This window comes from Arachis ipaensis, chromosome B05 (genome assembly GCF_000816755.2).
Source record: "Arachis ipaensis cultivar K30076 chromosome B05, Araip1.1, whole genome shotgun sequence".
In the NCBI taxonomy this organism is placed as follows: domain Eukaryota; kingdom Viridiplantae; phylum Streptophyta; class Magnoliopsida; order Fabales; family Fabaceae; genus Arachis; species Arachis ipaensis.
In genome coordinates, this window is record NC_029789.2 from 475,710 (window position 1) to 488,471 (window position 12,762).

The following is a 12,762-nucleotide window of genomic DNA, read 5'->3' on the forward strand; positions in this document are numbered from 1 at the left end:
GTTAGGTTTAATATTATGTTAATTTTTTTTTTAAGTATAGTGTATTTTTATTTTATTGGACTAATTTTAAAATTTATTGTTCACATTATTTACAAAAGTCATTATCTACCTAACAAAATCGTTTTATAAATAAGCATTTTATGTAAAATTGTGTATTATAATCTTTTTATTTTAACTTATTAATATATTTTATTTTAGGTAAACAACATAAATATTGAACAACGGTTTAAAATAAGAATGATTTAAATCAGATTAATAATTAATTAAATTTATTTAAAATTTTTAATTTGAATAATTAGGATTAGTTAGTAATATGTTCTAAAACACACTGCGACTTCTTTTCTCTAACCGCACCGTGATCATACACAATTCCCACACCGTAGAGAGCGCCAACCTAAGGTGTTCGACGAAACCGCAATTGCCGCGAAACGTGCCTTTCCTTCCGAGAACGGCACTGTCCTCGCACCTTGTGTAGTCACAACCGTGCATTTTTAATGAACCCATGCTCCTGTCGTCACTGCGATTCACGACACCAGAATCATCGCCACAGCTGCTATCTCGTGATTACTGAGGGCGGCGCCGTTGCTGCTAACTCAAGCTCATTATCCGTTTTTGGTGTTGAAGGTGTGCTATCGGGACCGTTGATGGAGTCATCAATGGGTGAATGAGTTTCTAATGTCCCATCGTCCTACATCAGTGATCATTCCAATCAATTACATGGCAATAGTATTGTAAATTTGAGCGTTGATGAGGGTCAACGTGATGACAAAGCACAGAGTAGAAATTTTATGTGCATGTGGATGTTTATTTTTCATGCAAATGGGATGTTTGTTATTAATACGAAACGGTTCACCTGCACTTGAGGTTGGTGACAGCGGGAGACGGCGGCGCTAGGGAGCTTCCTCGCTGGCGAGAGGGGCTGCATGTTCGGGTAGGTGAGGGATGGCTTGCTGCGGTAAAAAAGGAGTTTGGGTTAAAAGAGGTGTAATTAGGTCAAAGTGATGTTAGGTAAAAATTATGAGTTTAAGGTAAAAATAAAATTGAATGGCTGGCAGCCCATTATTTACGTTATTTGTATCTTTTATTGTTCACCTAGCGGGATTGCATGTTATAAATAATATTTAACTTTAAGGAAGATTTCAAGAGAATGACGTATTTATTTGTGTTCTTTCTATGGGTATTTATTCTTTATTTCTTTAGTTTATCTAAAATCTAATTCTAATAAATATGAAATTACAAATCATAATAATATAAATGCAATTGGGTCAATTAAATTAATTTAATTTTGATGTAAAATAATTCAAGTATATTCAATTATGTAACATCACATTAGTAAATAAAAATAATTAAATTTTACTTTTATTGTGTGAATGATTATTAAAAAATATATATAATTCAATAACTATATAAAATATTTTACACAGTATATTATACTATGAGTATATCAAAATCAGACTCTAATTAAATTAGACATAAGATATTTTTCTTTTGTGCAAAAAGTAGTGTATAATATTTGTAGTAACCTGTTTGGTTTAACCATTTTAAGTTTACAGCGTTTTGTCCAAATCCGTTGACATTGCGGTCCCCTCCTTGAATATGTTGCACCCGCAAACCCCGCGCCAAAAAACAAAATTCTGAATGTTGAAGATTTGTACCAAAACACAGCATTGGGAAAAAAGATAACTAGGATAGTTATACAGTTATACTAACTTTACTAGGGACCAAAGATATATTAATGAAATCTCGATGATATATATCATAACATATATATCCACTTTCAACTGTGTTGTCACAATGTTACGTTAGTTATCCCCCAATCTCAAAGCTAGTACTATTAACATATTACATATATCTTACAAGGTCATTGTCAAACGCAAGAAAGAGAGCTTTTTTTTAAGAGGGAATTTAACCACCTACATTGTTATTAATTAAGTTGGTGAACTAAACCCGTTATAATGTGTTCTTTCAATTAAGTAATTTTTTAACATAGATTTAATTAATAAAAAATTATTAAACCCCACCATCACCAACCTCACAAATCATCTTCATCATCGTATGTCACACTTGAAATAGGAAAGTGGCCATAACTGAATTCAAACTGAACCAACAAAGATATCTAATTGTTCCCTCCAAATCTCCAATATAGCTGTAATTTTTACGGTTCCGCTACGTTACCAACAGCATATCTGCCAACTTCTGCCAACTCTTATTTATAATTGTGTTTCATGGAAGTGTGTTCGTGGATGTGTCTAATAAAAATGTCTTTTTTATAGCTATGTTTAATAGAAGTGTCTTTATAGATATATTTTCTGGATGTGTCTCTTTATATATGTATTTAAAATATATTAATTATTAGACACATCCACGAACACACTTCCATGAAACACAATTATAAATAAGAGTTGGCAGAAGTTGGCAGATAATATGTTGGTACCCTATACTTTTCCTAATTTTTATGCACAAGGTTATGCCTTTAGATTGACCGGTTTTGGTTATCAAAAATCCAAGGTGGGGCACCAACTTAATATACACAATATCTTTTAGGGGATGATACCAATGTGGGTTAGTTATGCATGCCACTTCTCAAAACGATTATTTGCAATGGGTTTGTTGTTCTATACGTCTCTATCTTATAATAAGGTAGTTTAGGGACTTTATTAGCATTCACGTATTAATGATTTTGAGATACCAAATTAGGGGTAGAATAGGAAACTACATCATCAACCCAAAAACGAAAGCTTGTCCTAATCTTACTACTTTTCACAATTTGTTACAAGGCTACTATTATTTCATATATCAACCATATTAGATGTATACTAAAATCAATTATTAATATAAAATATTTATTGTTCTTGACTTGAGAATAAATCGGTTCTTGCGACGGATGGTTACCGAGCTACAATCTTAGAGGTTGAATGGCCAATCCTTCGAATTCGAACTTTTTCTTTTGGTGAGACGTGAGAGTGTGAGCAAATGAAAGAAAGGGGAGTATACGCACTCCAATGCTTAAGTCAGTATTGTATATTTTAGAACTGTCTGAAGAATATACTTTACCTTGTTTTTGTATGGTGAGCTTCTCGTCAGTTACGGTTTGAGTATTTACGTCGGCTTGGAGAGGATTGATAACGTATCTGATCGTTGTGCCGTTTGGTCGGCGGTTACGACTGAAACGTTAATCGGTCGAGTTATAGCTCATTGATTACAAAATCTAGAATTATCAAGTGTAATATCACCCAAACTTTAGTGGAAGATTAGTATATATTATTTATAAATTGAATATTTAACGGGAAAATTTGATTTATTCTCCCCCATCCCATCCAAAAAAATAAATAAATAAATATTTTTTTCCTCAAAAGTGAACGATATGCTATGTTAATAATGACTAATGACCAATAGGTATCGGATTTTAGTGATCAATTAAGGTAATATTTATGTTTGTTAAGATCTCTTCTTAAATTTATCAAAGGGGGACGCCACATATATAAAAAAGGAAAGAAAAGCTTTACCTGGTTTCAAAGGACAACGATGGAGAATCTAATAAAAAAATATGGATTTGGAATTTAGTTTATCGATTTCTTTGGTCAAATTGGCCGGTCTAATAATCCGATTTTAACAACTATGATAAAAAGTACATTCAAAATTTCAAATATTCATAAGATCTTTAGAATTTAAATTCCTACACATAATAAATTTATATTTGCAATCCTTACCCATTAGAAAAGTTATTGTTCAATTTTGTTACAAGTACAAAAGATTTTGGTTAAAGAAAATTAAGGAATCATTAATCAAAATCAAGTAAATCATAAATCAACCCAACATCATCCTAAATTACATTTATGAATTTAGATATGTTTTGGCATTAAAATCCATTTCTTAATTATTTAATATAAATAATTTGAATTTAAAAGATCAAGTAAACCAATTTTTAACAAATAATACCATAGTCATACATGTCTGAGTCATTAAGTTAGTTATTAATAATATTTGGTTTGGTCTATAGATTCACTTTAACTCAAACACAATATTTAGACTTTCTATATTTGATCTATAATATCATATATTATTAGCAAATTGTGTTATTAGCTAGTTGCATGCTAGGTCCATGTCTAAATATCCCAAATTTTCAATTGTCTTGTAACTTTTGTTGAATGCCTTCTTTTAGGAAAATATCAAGTATTATAGGAAGAGTTTCAAGTGTACCGGAAACACTAGTATTTCAGTTGTTTTAACTGTTGATCTGGATTATAAAAAATATATATTAATTAAAATCAACGGTTAAAACAATTAGGACATCGATATTTTCCAGTACACTTGAAATTTTTCCAGTATTATAAACCTTTTCTTCTGTTATGCATGGTTTATGAATAGGATGATAAGCCAATTTGTTAACGATAGGTTTTTCTCAAGTTTCTCCATTGTCTCATTCTTTTTTTTTTTGGGGGGTAAATTTTGTTGTGTATCATTGAATCTCACCAGAACAAAAGAGACTTCCTTCTTCTCAAATGTCATTTGGGCTATTTCAACAGTAGGCCTGATTACGAATTGAAAGAACCTTGATTTTGAATTCCGAGGCAGATAATACCAAAAGATCATTTCAAGGAAGAACCACGCTTGAATCCAAAAATACAATGCAATCAGTCAATCAGACAATAGGGTACGTGTCCAAAAAATAATTGACAAATAGTATTAGACACACAATTTATGACCAATAAATAATAAAAGAAATTATTGTCCAAAAAAACAAAATCCATGAACAAAAGAAAAGATAATAATAATAATAATAATAATAATAATAATAATAATAATAAAAGTCTAATTTTTATTAATTTAGTTATTAGCTTACTAGTCTACTAAATTAAATGTCAGAAATTTTAATTCGACCATGTGACACGTAAGACCTTAATCTAATGATTATCATATATGCCTTGCAACAATTTTATCCGGATTCGAGTGTGAATGTCTTGTGGATCATATTATAAACATGTTAGATAGGCACCATACCAAAAGATCATGTTTAACGTTTTTTTTCTCTTTTTAGTTTTATTTGTGTCATAAGCAATTTAAAAACAACTCATAGAGTCGGTACTCCATTGCGGTGGAAACAATTTGCTTCCGTTGTCACAGTTGCGAATCTCTCATCATGTCCTTGCGAGTCTCTTCTCCTAGGGTTTGAAGAGTGTAGTGTTATTATCCGTAATACATCGTGCAAAGAGTCCTTACTAATGATAACTAGTGGAGTGACAAATATTAGTGTCCCAACGAGGTGGAGTACAAACAATGGCTGATGAAGGAGAATATGTAGAACCAATAGAATAGGAACCTGACGAGGAAGAAACACTTGTCGTGTATGATGAAGATGACATCTTAGAAAGTGTCAAAGTATGCGAAAATAGCATCATTGAAAAGCTAGTAACAAACAAAAACATCAATGTTACCTGGATCCAGACAGTACTATCCAATATATGGAGAAAACCAACAGGCTTAGAGTTATAGAAGTTCCAACCCAAGATCTATCAGTTCTTCTTCAACAAGGAGGCAAATCTGAACAAGGTGCTAAAAGGGGGTTCTTTAGGAATGCCTGGCTACTAGTGAAGAAATGGGAGAGAGCTGAAGATCAGATAGACAAAGACCTAGATAAGGTGGAGACAAAAATGCAGATCTAGGACCTACCAGAACACTGTAAAACACCAAAACATGGAGAAAAGATAGCTGCCTGTATGGGAGATGTAGTGAGCTACGAGTTGTTTGAAGCAGGAAAAGACCAAGTGAGATTCATTAAAGCAACTGTCAAAATGAGCATTAATACACCCTTCATGAAAGGAACAAACGTGGGGAGCAAGAAGGATGGCCTTACATGGGTAAACTTCAAGTATGAAAGATTACCAACAGTTTGTTACTACTGTGAAAAAGCAGGATATGAAGAAAACAACTATGAAAAAGGAAAACAAGATGAGGAAAGAGATATGTATAAATCCAAATCTCTTGGTCCCTGGATAAAATCAGATATTACTGGTGTTAGAGTTGATATAATAAACAGTAGAACAAATTAAATGAAAAACAACAAGAAGAAAATAAGGAAGAAGGAAAGCGTAAAGCAAGAATCACATAGAAACTAACGGAAAAACTGGCATGTTTGTCAATGGTGGACTTCTTTGAGGCCAACATTGGAAAAGATAACAGCCAGGCCCCTGCGATAACACTCCCAGGAACCTCCTCACCGAAGAGGAATCTGGAGGATGGGATAAAAAAGGAGAAGGAACTCCATGAGTTTAGAGGAAAAAAAAAACCATAGAAATCAACAAACAAGAGGAAGGACAAACCAAAGAAGAAACAAGGCCAGACTTGGAAATGAGTGTGAAGGAGAATAAGGAGATTGAAAAGGAAGCAAACTGGAAAGATAGGAAAAAGAAGAAAAAAGATGGAATTCCGCTACAGAAAATTACAAATCAAGCAAAGAAGAGAATGCAAGCACAGCAAGGAGATAGAAGAAACAAGCCAGCGATATACCAAATGATACAGAGAAAAAAATAGAAAAAAAAAACAAGGCACAAAAAAGAAAGACAATTGACAGAGATGAGATGGAGACTGAGGATAGGGAGACAAAATCTAAAAAACAATTCTCTGAAAATAAAATAGAAACGGTGGAGGCTGTAGAGCAGCCTCGCCGAAACCAATAAAGATCTTAAGCTAGAATTGTCGTGTGCTTGGGAACCCATGGATAATTAGAGCTCTAAACAAGCTCATTAAAACACAAACTCCCAACCTACTCTTCTTAATAGAGACTAGAAAAAAGGCGAATGAGATGATGAGATTAAGATATAAGGGTGGAATGAACAACATTATCGGTGTGGACTGCAGAGGTGATGGAAGACAAAGGGGGGGGTGGATTGGTTATTTTATGGGATAGGTCTCTGGAGGTTGAGATGATTTCTATGTCAAATAACTATCTTGACATGGAAGTGAGAGTAGTGGGCAGCGGTACTTGTTGGAGGGCAACGAGCTTCTATGGCTTTTCGGAGAGCCAAAATAAACAGGAAAGCTGGAAACTCTTGAGAACACTTGGAAAATTAAAGCTTACCCAAGAATACTGAACTTCATGTGGAGACTCTTACACTACTCCTTGCCAACGAAAAAGAGCCTGAACAGAAGAGAAATTAATTGTTCACCAATCTGCACCAGATGTTGGAATGAGGAAGAGACTGAGGAGCACATATTCAGGAATTGCGAATTTGAGAAAAGATTCTGGTTTGCCTCCCCGTTCACCCTTAGAACCGAAGTTGGAAGGGACACAAACTTGAAAAAATGGATAGTGAGTACAATAGAGATTCTCCATAAAGAAGAAAAGGAAATGTTCTGTACCACGATGAATCAATTGTGGAAGGCGAGAAACTCCATGGTGTTTAAGGAAAGGGTGCTACAGATAGAAGAAGAATTGGAAAAAGTTAGAACCTTCTTTGAGGAATTTTGGCAAATCCAGACCAGAGAGGAAACGAGGACAAGCAGAGGGAATGAACAGCAGCGTCCATCAATATAAAATTGGGAGTGCCCACCAGACTCTGTCTTGAAAGTTAATGTGAACACTGCAATTTTCAAAAATTTTAATGGTAGTATAGGAGTGGTAGTTAGAGACAATTGGGGCCAAATAATGACAGCAGCTTCATGGGTCATACTGTACCCACTTGAACCCCGAGAAGTAGAGGCTTATGCAGCCTTTGTTAGTATAAAATTAATAATAGAGTGTTGTTTTACTAATATTATATTAGAGAGTGACAATATAGAGGTAGTAAATGCTCTCAGAAAAGGAGGTAATTTGGACTCTTATTTTAAAATTTTTATCATTGATGTCCGGAATCTAATAAGTAATTTTAGATCAGTTAGTTTCAATCATATAAAAAGAGGTGGAAACAAAATTGCTCATAAATTAGCATAATTAGCGCCTACCAATCTAAATTCTCATAAACTCAATTTGGCGTTGCTGAACCTTGTAGTTCCGTTGAATGAATTTCCTCCCTTTCCAGTCAAAAAAAAAAAAAAATTCAAAAACAACTCAATATATATTTGAATTAACAATGTACAAATTTAAAAGTCTAAATGCAAATATATATTTAATTAATTAGGCCATTATATAGAACTTTTTTTAATGCCATGTTGCCATAACAAACATTTTTTTAATTATTTTGCAAAATAAAAGGAATAAATATACAAGTAATCTTTTTATAGATTTCTCTTATTAATTAAGGAGGATGTCATAGTTCTTCACTTCTTGATGCAAAATATTCCACAAAGATAAGTAGACGTAGATAACAACCAAATAATAATTAAAAAGTTAACTAGTCTCAGTGTAAAGACATTCTTGGCTGATCAATTTTATGAACTCGATCAAACGATCCAAGTTATCGTAAGAAGAACCTCTTTCACTCACATTTTTTCGAGCCAAAATCGCCAATTTCTCTGCCGATTGAAGAAATTCCTCCTTCCTATTAACCATAACATCATTGACCATGTTCTCCACAACGTTCCTATCACAAACATCTTTCATGTCCAACCCAACCTTCCAAGAGTCACTCACCAACCTGCTATTCACCTGTTGATCCGCAAAGTATGGCCAGCAAATCATAGGCACACCAGCCACCACACTTTCTATGGTCGAGTTCCACCCACAATGCGTCATGAATGCACCAACGCTTTTGTGTGAAAGAACTTCCACTTGCGGCACCCACCCAACCATTAACCCCTTTTCTTTGGTTCCCTCCACCAACTCTGCCGGTATACTCTCATCTTTGCCTTCTCCGGCGGCTATCATGTCTGACCGCACCACCCATAAAAATCGTATCTTACTGTTAACCAAACCGTACCTAAATGAAAAAATATGTACCAAAAGTTTAATTACATAATAATTAGGAAAAGTATATATTAATACGTCATAGATCATTGATATATTAGTGATTTATAATTAGATACCAATAAAATCTAAAATATAAATATCGAAGAATTTATTTGTTATTTTTTTTTAAATTAAATTTTGAATACGAATAAGAATATGAGTAATAACATAGCAACTAATATGTATGAATACGAAGTCATGAATCTATCATTTATATTTGATATTCATTAAATAATTTTATGACAAAAAAATATGATTATTTTAGTAGTTGATTTTTAGTATCAATATGAANAAATATTAAAAATATTTTTTTAAAGTTATTTTTTAATAATTAAAATTTTACACATATAACTAATTAAATTGTATAAATTTTATTAAGAGAAAGTCTAGGGGACAGTAGATTTTGTGGTTTTTAGCCATCAATTAGCCAATCATTGATATTTTTAATGGTGTGAGATTGCGTCTAATGATGTAAAATTATTCAATTTTCTTTTGATGATTAAGTACTGGCCAAAATTTAACAAAAGTGCTGGCCTTCTAACACTCATCTTTTATTAAAATTAAACTGGACAAAATCATTCACTTTTCCGAAATAATAAGCGATTAATAAATAAGCTACACAATTGTATAGCAACACTATATGAGGGACGTGCAAATTGTACCAAAACTCCAAGAGACTCTCCCTTGTCATGGTAGTGATGCTACCAAAGCTCACGTATATCACCGATCTCAATGGCTGAGAATCGAGCCACGCCATGCAACTTGTGTCCTCTTCCCGTATGCTGTTGTTTGACGTCGTTGTATTGGTGGCTGTTGGTGCTCTGCATGCACGGTGTAGATGGAGAGGGCCGACGGTGAAGATGGTAGGGAAGCGGAGGCGTAGGTGGAACAGCGCAGGGGATTCAAGATCATCAAAGGAGTTGAATATGACGGCGCGTGCACGGAGCGTTTGGTGGGTCTCGGAGACAATGGTTTCAAGAGGAATGATCGGTTCGCCCTTGGCACGGTTTGGACGACAGAAACTTGGGAGGTCGCGACATCGGAGCAAGTTTTCCATTCCTGGTATGGTGGTTATGATGCGGTCCATGTCTTCTTCCCCTTCATGGACTTAGTCATGAGATCATTTTGCACATGGTAATGGAGAACTTAGAACTATATGTCATATAGCACAAAAAGATGAATGCGCCATTCTTATAACTTTTAACTTCAGATTATTTTTTCAACTGAATAATAATACAGTAGTAAAGAGTAATTTAATATTCTTTCAAATTGGTCCTCAAAATTTATGCCATCAGATAGATTTATCCCTAAAAAAATTAATGAGAAATTCGATGTTAGTCTTTTTTATTATAATAAGTCGTAAGTATCAGCACCATTTGACCTGGCTAAGACTAACCGAGATATTTTAATAATCTAATTTTTGTTTGTTAGTTTGTTAATTCCTAAGCTTAAAAAAGGGACAAAATTTGTGAGTTTTTGTGGCCAAGTATCAACGTCCCCTGTTGGGCTAAGAAGCAATCCAAAATATCTAATAATGGTACGAAAAGTGGTAGCAGCTTAGATAAGATAGTACAGAAATAATGTGGACACCGTAAATCTTTCATCTTTTACTCATTAGATTGGAAAATATGATAATTTTTTTTATTTAAAAAGCCCTAAAAAAACATTTTAAGAAGAAAAAAAATATTTTAGTTATTAAAACAGACTATATTAAAATGTATAATGATTCATGAAATATATATTGTTTATTTATTTTGATTAGTATGTATCGATAATGAAAATATTACACTACCAGCGGTAAGCTATAAATTTTTATTTATTATATTATATAAAAATAATTAATAAAATGCATGGTACTATAACATTCAAAAGTTTAAACTGCTAATAATCTAAATTAAATCTACTAGCAAATACATATTTAAAAAGGTGAAAATTCAGGTGAAGTAGTCGACTTCATGTGAAGTTGATAATCGAGAGTCGTTAGATGAAAATTTAGTCAAATCCGTCAAATCATTATCTAACAGCTCTCAGATATCAATTTCACCTGAGTTTCCACCTGGGTACGGCGCACTTACCTGTAACGGGGAGTTCATTGGAATCAAAGAGGTATGGAATCCAGAAATAAGTCCAGAAACAAGAAGCACCGATGGTCCGAAAATGAATACTTGCTACTCCAACTTCTTCAGCCATATCATTCGCCAACTTCCCGAAAAACCCATCAGCCACCAAACAAGTCACCTTCTCTTTTACCAAAATGTCCCTTAGAAGAGGCTTACCATGCACCTTCACCGAATGAAGCGGCTCCATAGCTTGCTCCCCTGACCGAGGGTGCTCCTCCGGTAGACCATCAGGGATGCTCTTAAACCGGAGCGTAGGGTAGCGAGCTGCAAGGGATTCTATGTGGGCGAAGCGCGTGAGGCGGTTGTGGATGTGTTCTGTGTTGAGGAAAGTAACGTGGAGGTTGCGGAGTGCAAGAAGCTGAGCAAGGTTTAGCATGGAGTTTACGTGTCCCTGTGCTGGACACGGGAAAATCAGAACATGAACTGAACATGTTTGCTGTAGTTTCATTTTCTGTGTGGTTGTTAGTATGAATTATTTTTCAGCTTTTGGAGGAAGCTTAATTTCCTATAATGGAAGTTAAAGTTTGGAAGGGAATGGGATCATATATACTGATAGATTCTCTGACTAGAAAAATTACTTTTAGTCGCGATTTATTTATTAGCAAATGAATATGTATTAGTCAATTAAGTTGAAAATTGATTAAATTGTATGATAATAAAAAGACATTTTATATAATATATGTATATTTGTCCCAGTATTAAAAAATTTTAGATCCGTCAATGCACACGTGGTTCACGTTTCTATATAATTATGCTTAACGCATATAATTCTATCAAGTAGAGGTAGATAACAAACAAAAAATTATTTGCTTATTGGAATTTGGAACATTCAAATCCCATAAATTGCAATTGGCCATTTCTAAATGCTAACTAGTCTCAGTGCGAAGATGTTCTTGGCTGATCAATTCTATGAAATCAATCAAACGGTCCAAGTTGTCGTAAGAAGAACCTCCTTCACTCACACTTTCTCGAGCCAAAACTGCCAATTTCTCTGCCGATTGAAGAAACTCCTCCTTTCTATTCACCATTACATCTTTCACCATGTTCTCCACAACGTTCCTATCACAAACATCTTTCATGTCCAACCCAACCTTCCAAGAGTCACTCACCAACCTGCTATTCACCTGTTGATCCGCAAAGTATGGCCAGCAAATCATAGGCACTCCAGCCATCACACTCTCTATGGTCGAGTTCCACCCACAATGCGTCATGAACGCACCAACACTCTTGTGTGCAAGAACCTCCACTTGTGACACCCACCCAACCATTAACCCTCTTTCTTTAGTTCCCTCCACCAACTCTGCCAGTACACTCTCATCTTTGCCTTCTCCGGCGACTATCATGTCTGACCGCACCACCCATAAAAATCGCATCTTACTGTTAACTAAACCGTACCTAAATGAAAAAATATGTACCAAGAGTTTAATTAGACAATAATTAATATAATATTACAATATATAATAGATCATAATATTTTTTTTTATATGTACTTGAATTTCAAATTAAATATGAATATCTTTATTAAATATAAAAACTTCGTAATATATGGATGCCAAAAATTAGCTATAAATCAAACATTTATAGAAATTAAATGACTACTCACATTAAGATGTATGCTTTTATGTCGTTATGTGAAAATTTTATTTAAGAAATTGATATTTATTATATTAAATAATTTAGTAAAAATCACAAAAGATAATAATAAAATATATTAAATTTTCTACCAATTTACATAAACATATTTTTGATATGATTAGT

At 33.7% G+C, this 12,762-nt stretch overlaps 2 protein-coding genes across 2 annotated transcripts in view; both read right to left on the reverse strand.

Moving 5' to 3' along the window:
• Positions 8,235–11,487, reverse strand: LOC107642282 (7-deoxyloganetic acid glucosyltransferase-like). The gene is made up of 3 exons (XM_016345586.2): positions 10,960–11,487; positions 9,547–9,982; positions 8,235–8,855 (listed from the first exon to the last, which is right to left on the reverse strand). The coding sequence occupies exons 1-3, from the start codon at positions 11,450–11,452 to the stop codon at positions 8,327–8,329; spliced, it is 1,458 nt and encodes a 485-aa protein (XP_016201072.1). The 5' UTR covers positions 11,453–11,487; the 3' UTR covers positions 8,235–8,326.
• Positions 11,658–12,762, reverse strand: part of LOC107642281 (7-deoxyloganetic acid glucosyltransferase) — a 6,624-nt gene continuing 5,519 nt past the window's right edge. Inside the window, exon 3 of the mRNA XM_016345585.2 lies at positions 11,658–12,399. Within this exon, the coding sequence (XP_016201071.1) occupies positions 11,871–12,399 (529 nt within the window). The 3' untranslated portion in view covers positions 11,658–11,870. The remainder of the gene's footprint in view (positions 12,400–12,762) is intronic.

Coding starts and splice junctions, on each gene's coding strand:
- LOC107642282 (XM_016345586.2), bottom strand. CDS start 11,452: ATGAAACTACAGCAAACATGTTCAGTTCATGTTCTGATTTTCCCGTGT. Junction 9,983..10,959: donor CAATGAACTCCCCGTTACAG/GTAAGTGCGCCG, acceptor AAGTCCATGAAG/GGGAAGAAGACATGGACCGC. Junction 8,856..9,546: donor GAGAGTCTCTTGGAGTTTTG/GTACAATTTGCA, acceptor TTTTTCATTTAG/GTACGGTTTGGTTAACAGTA.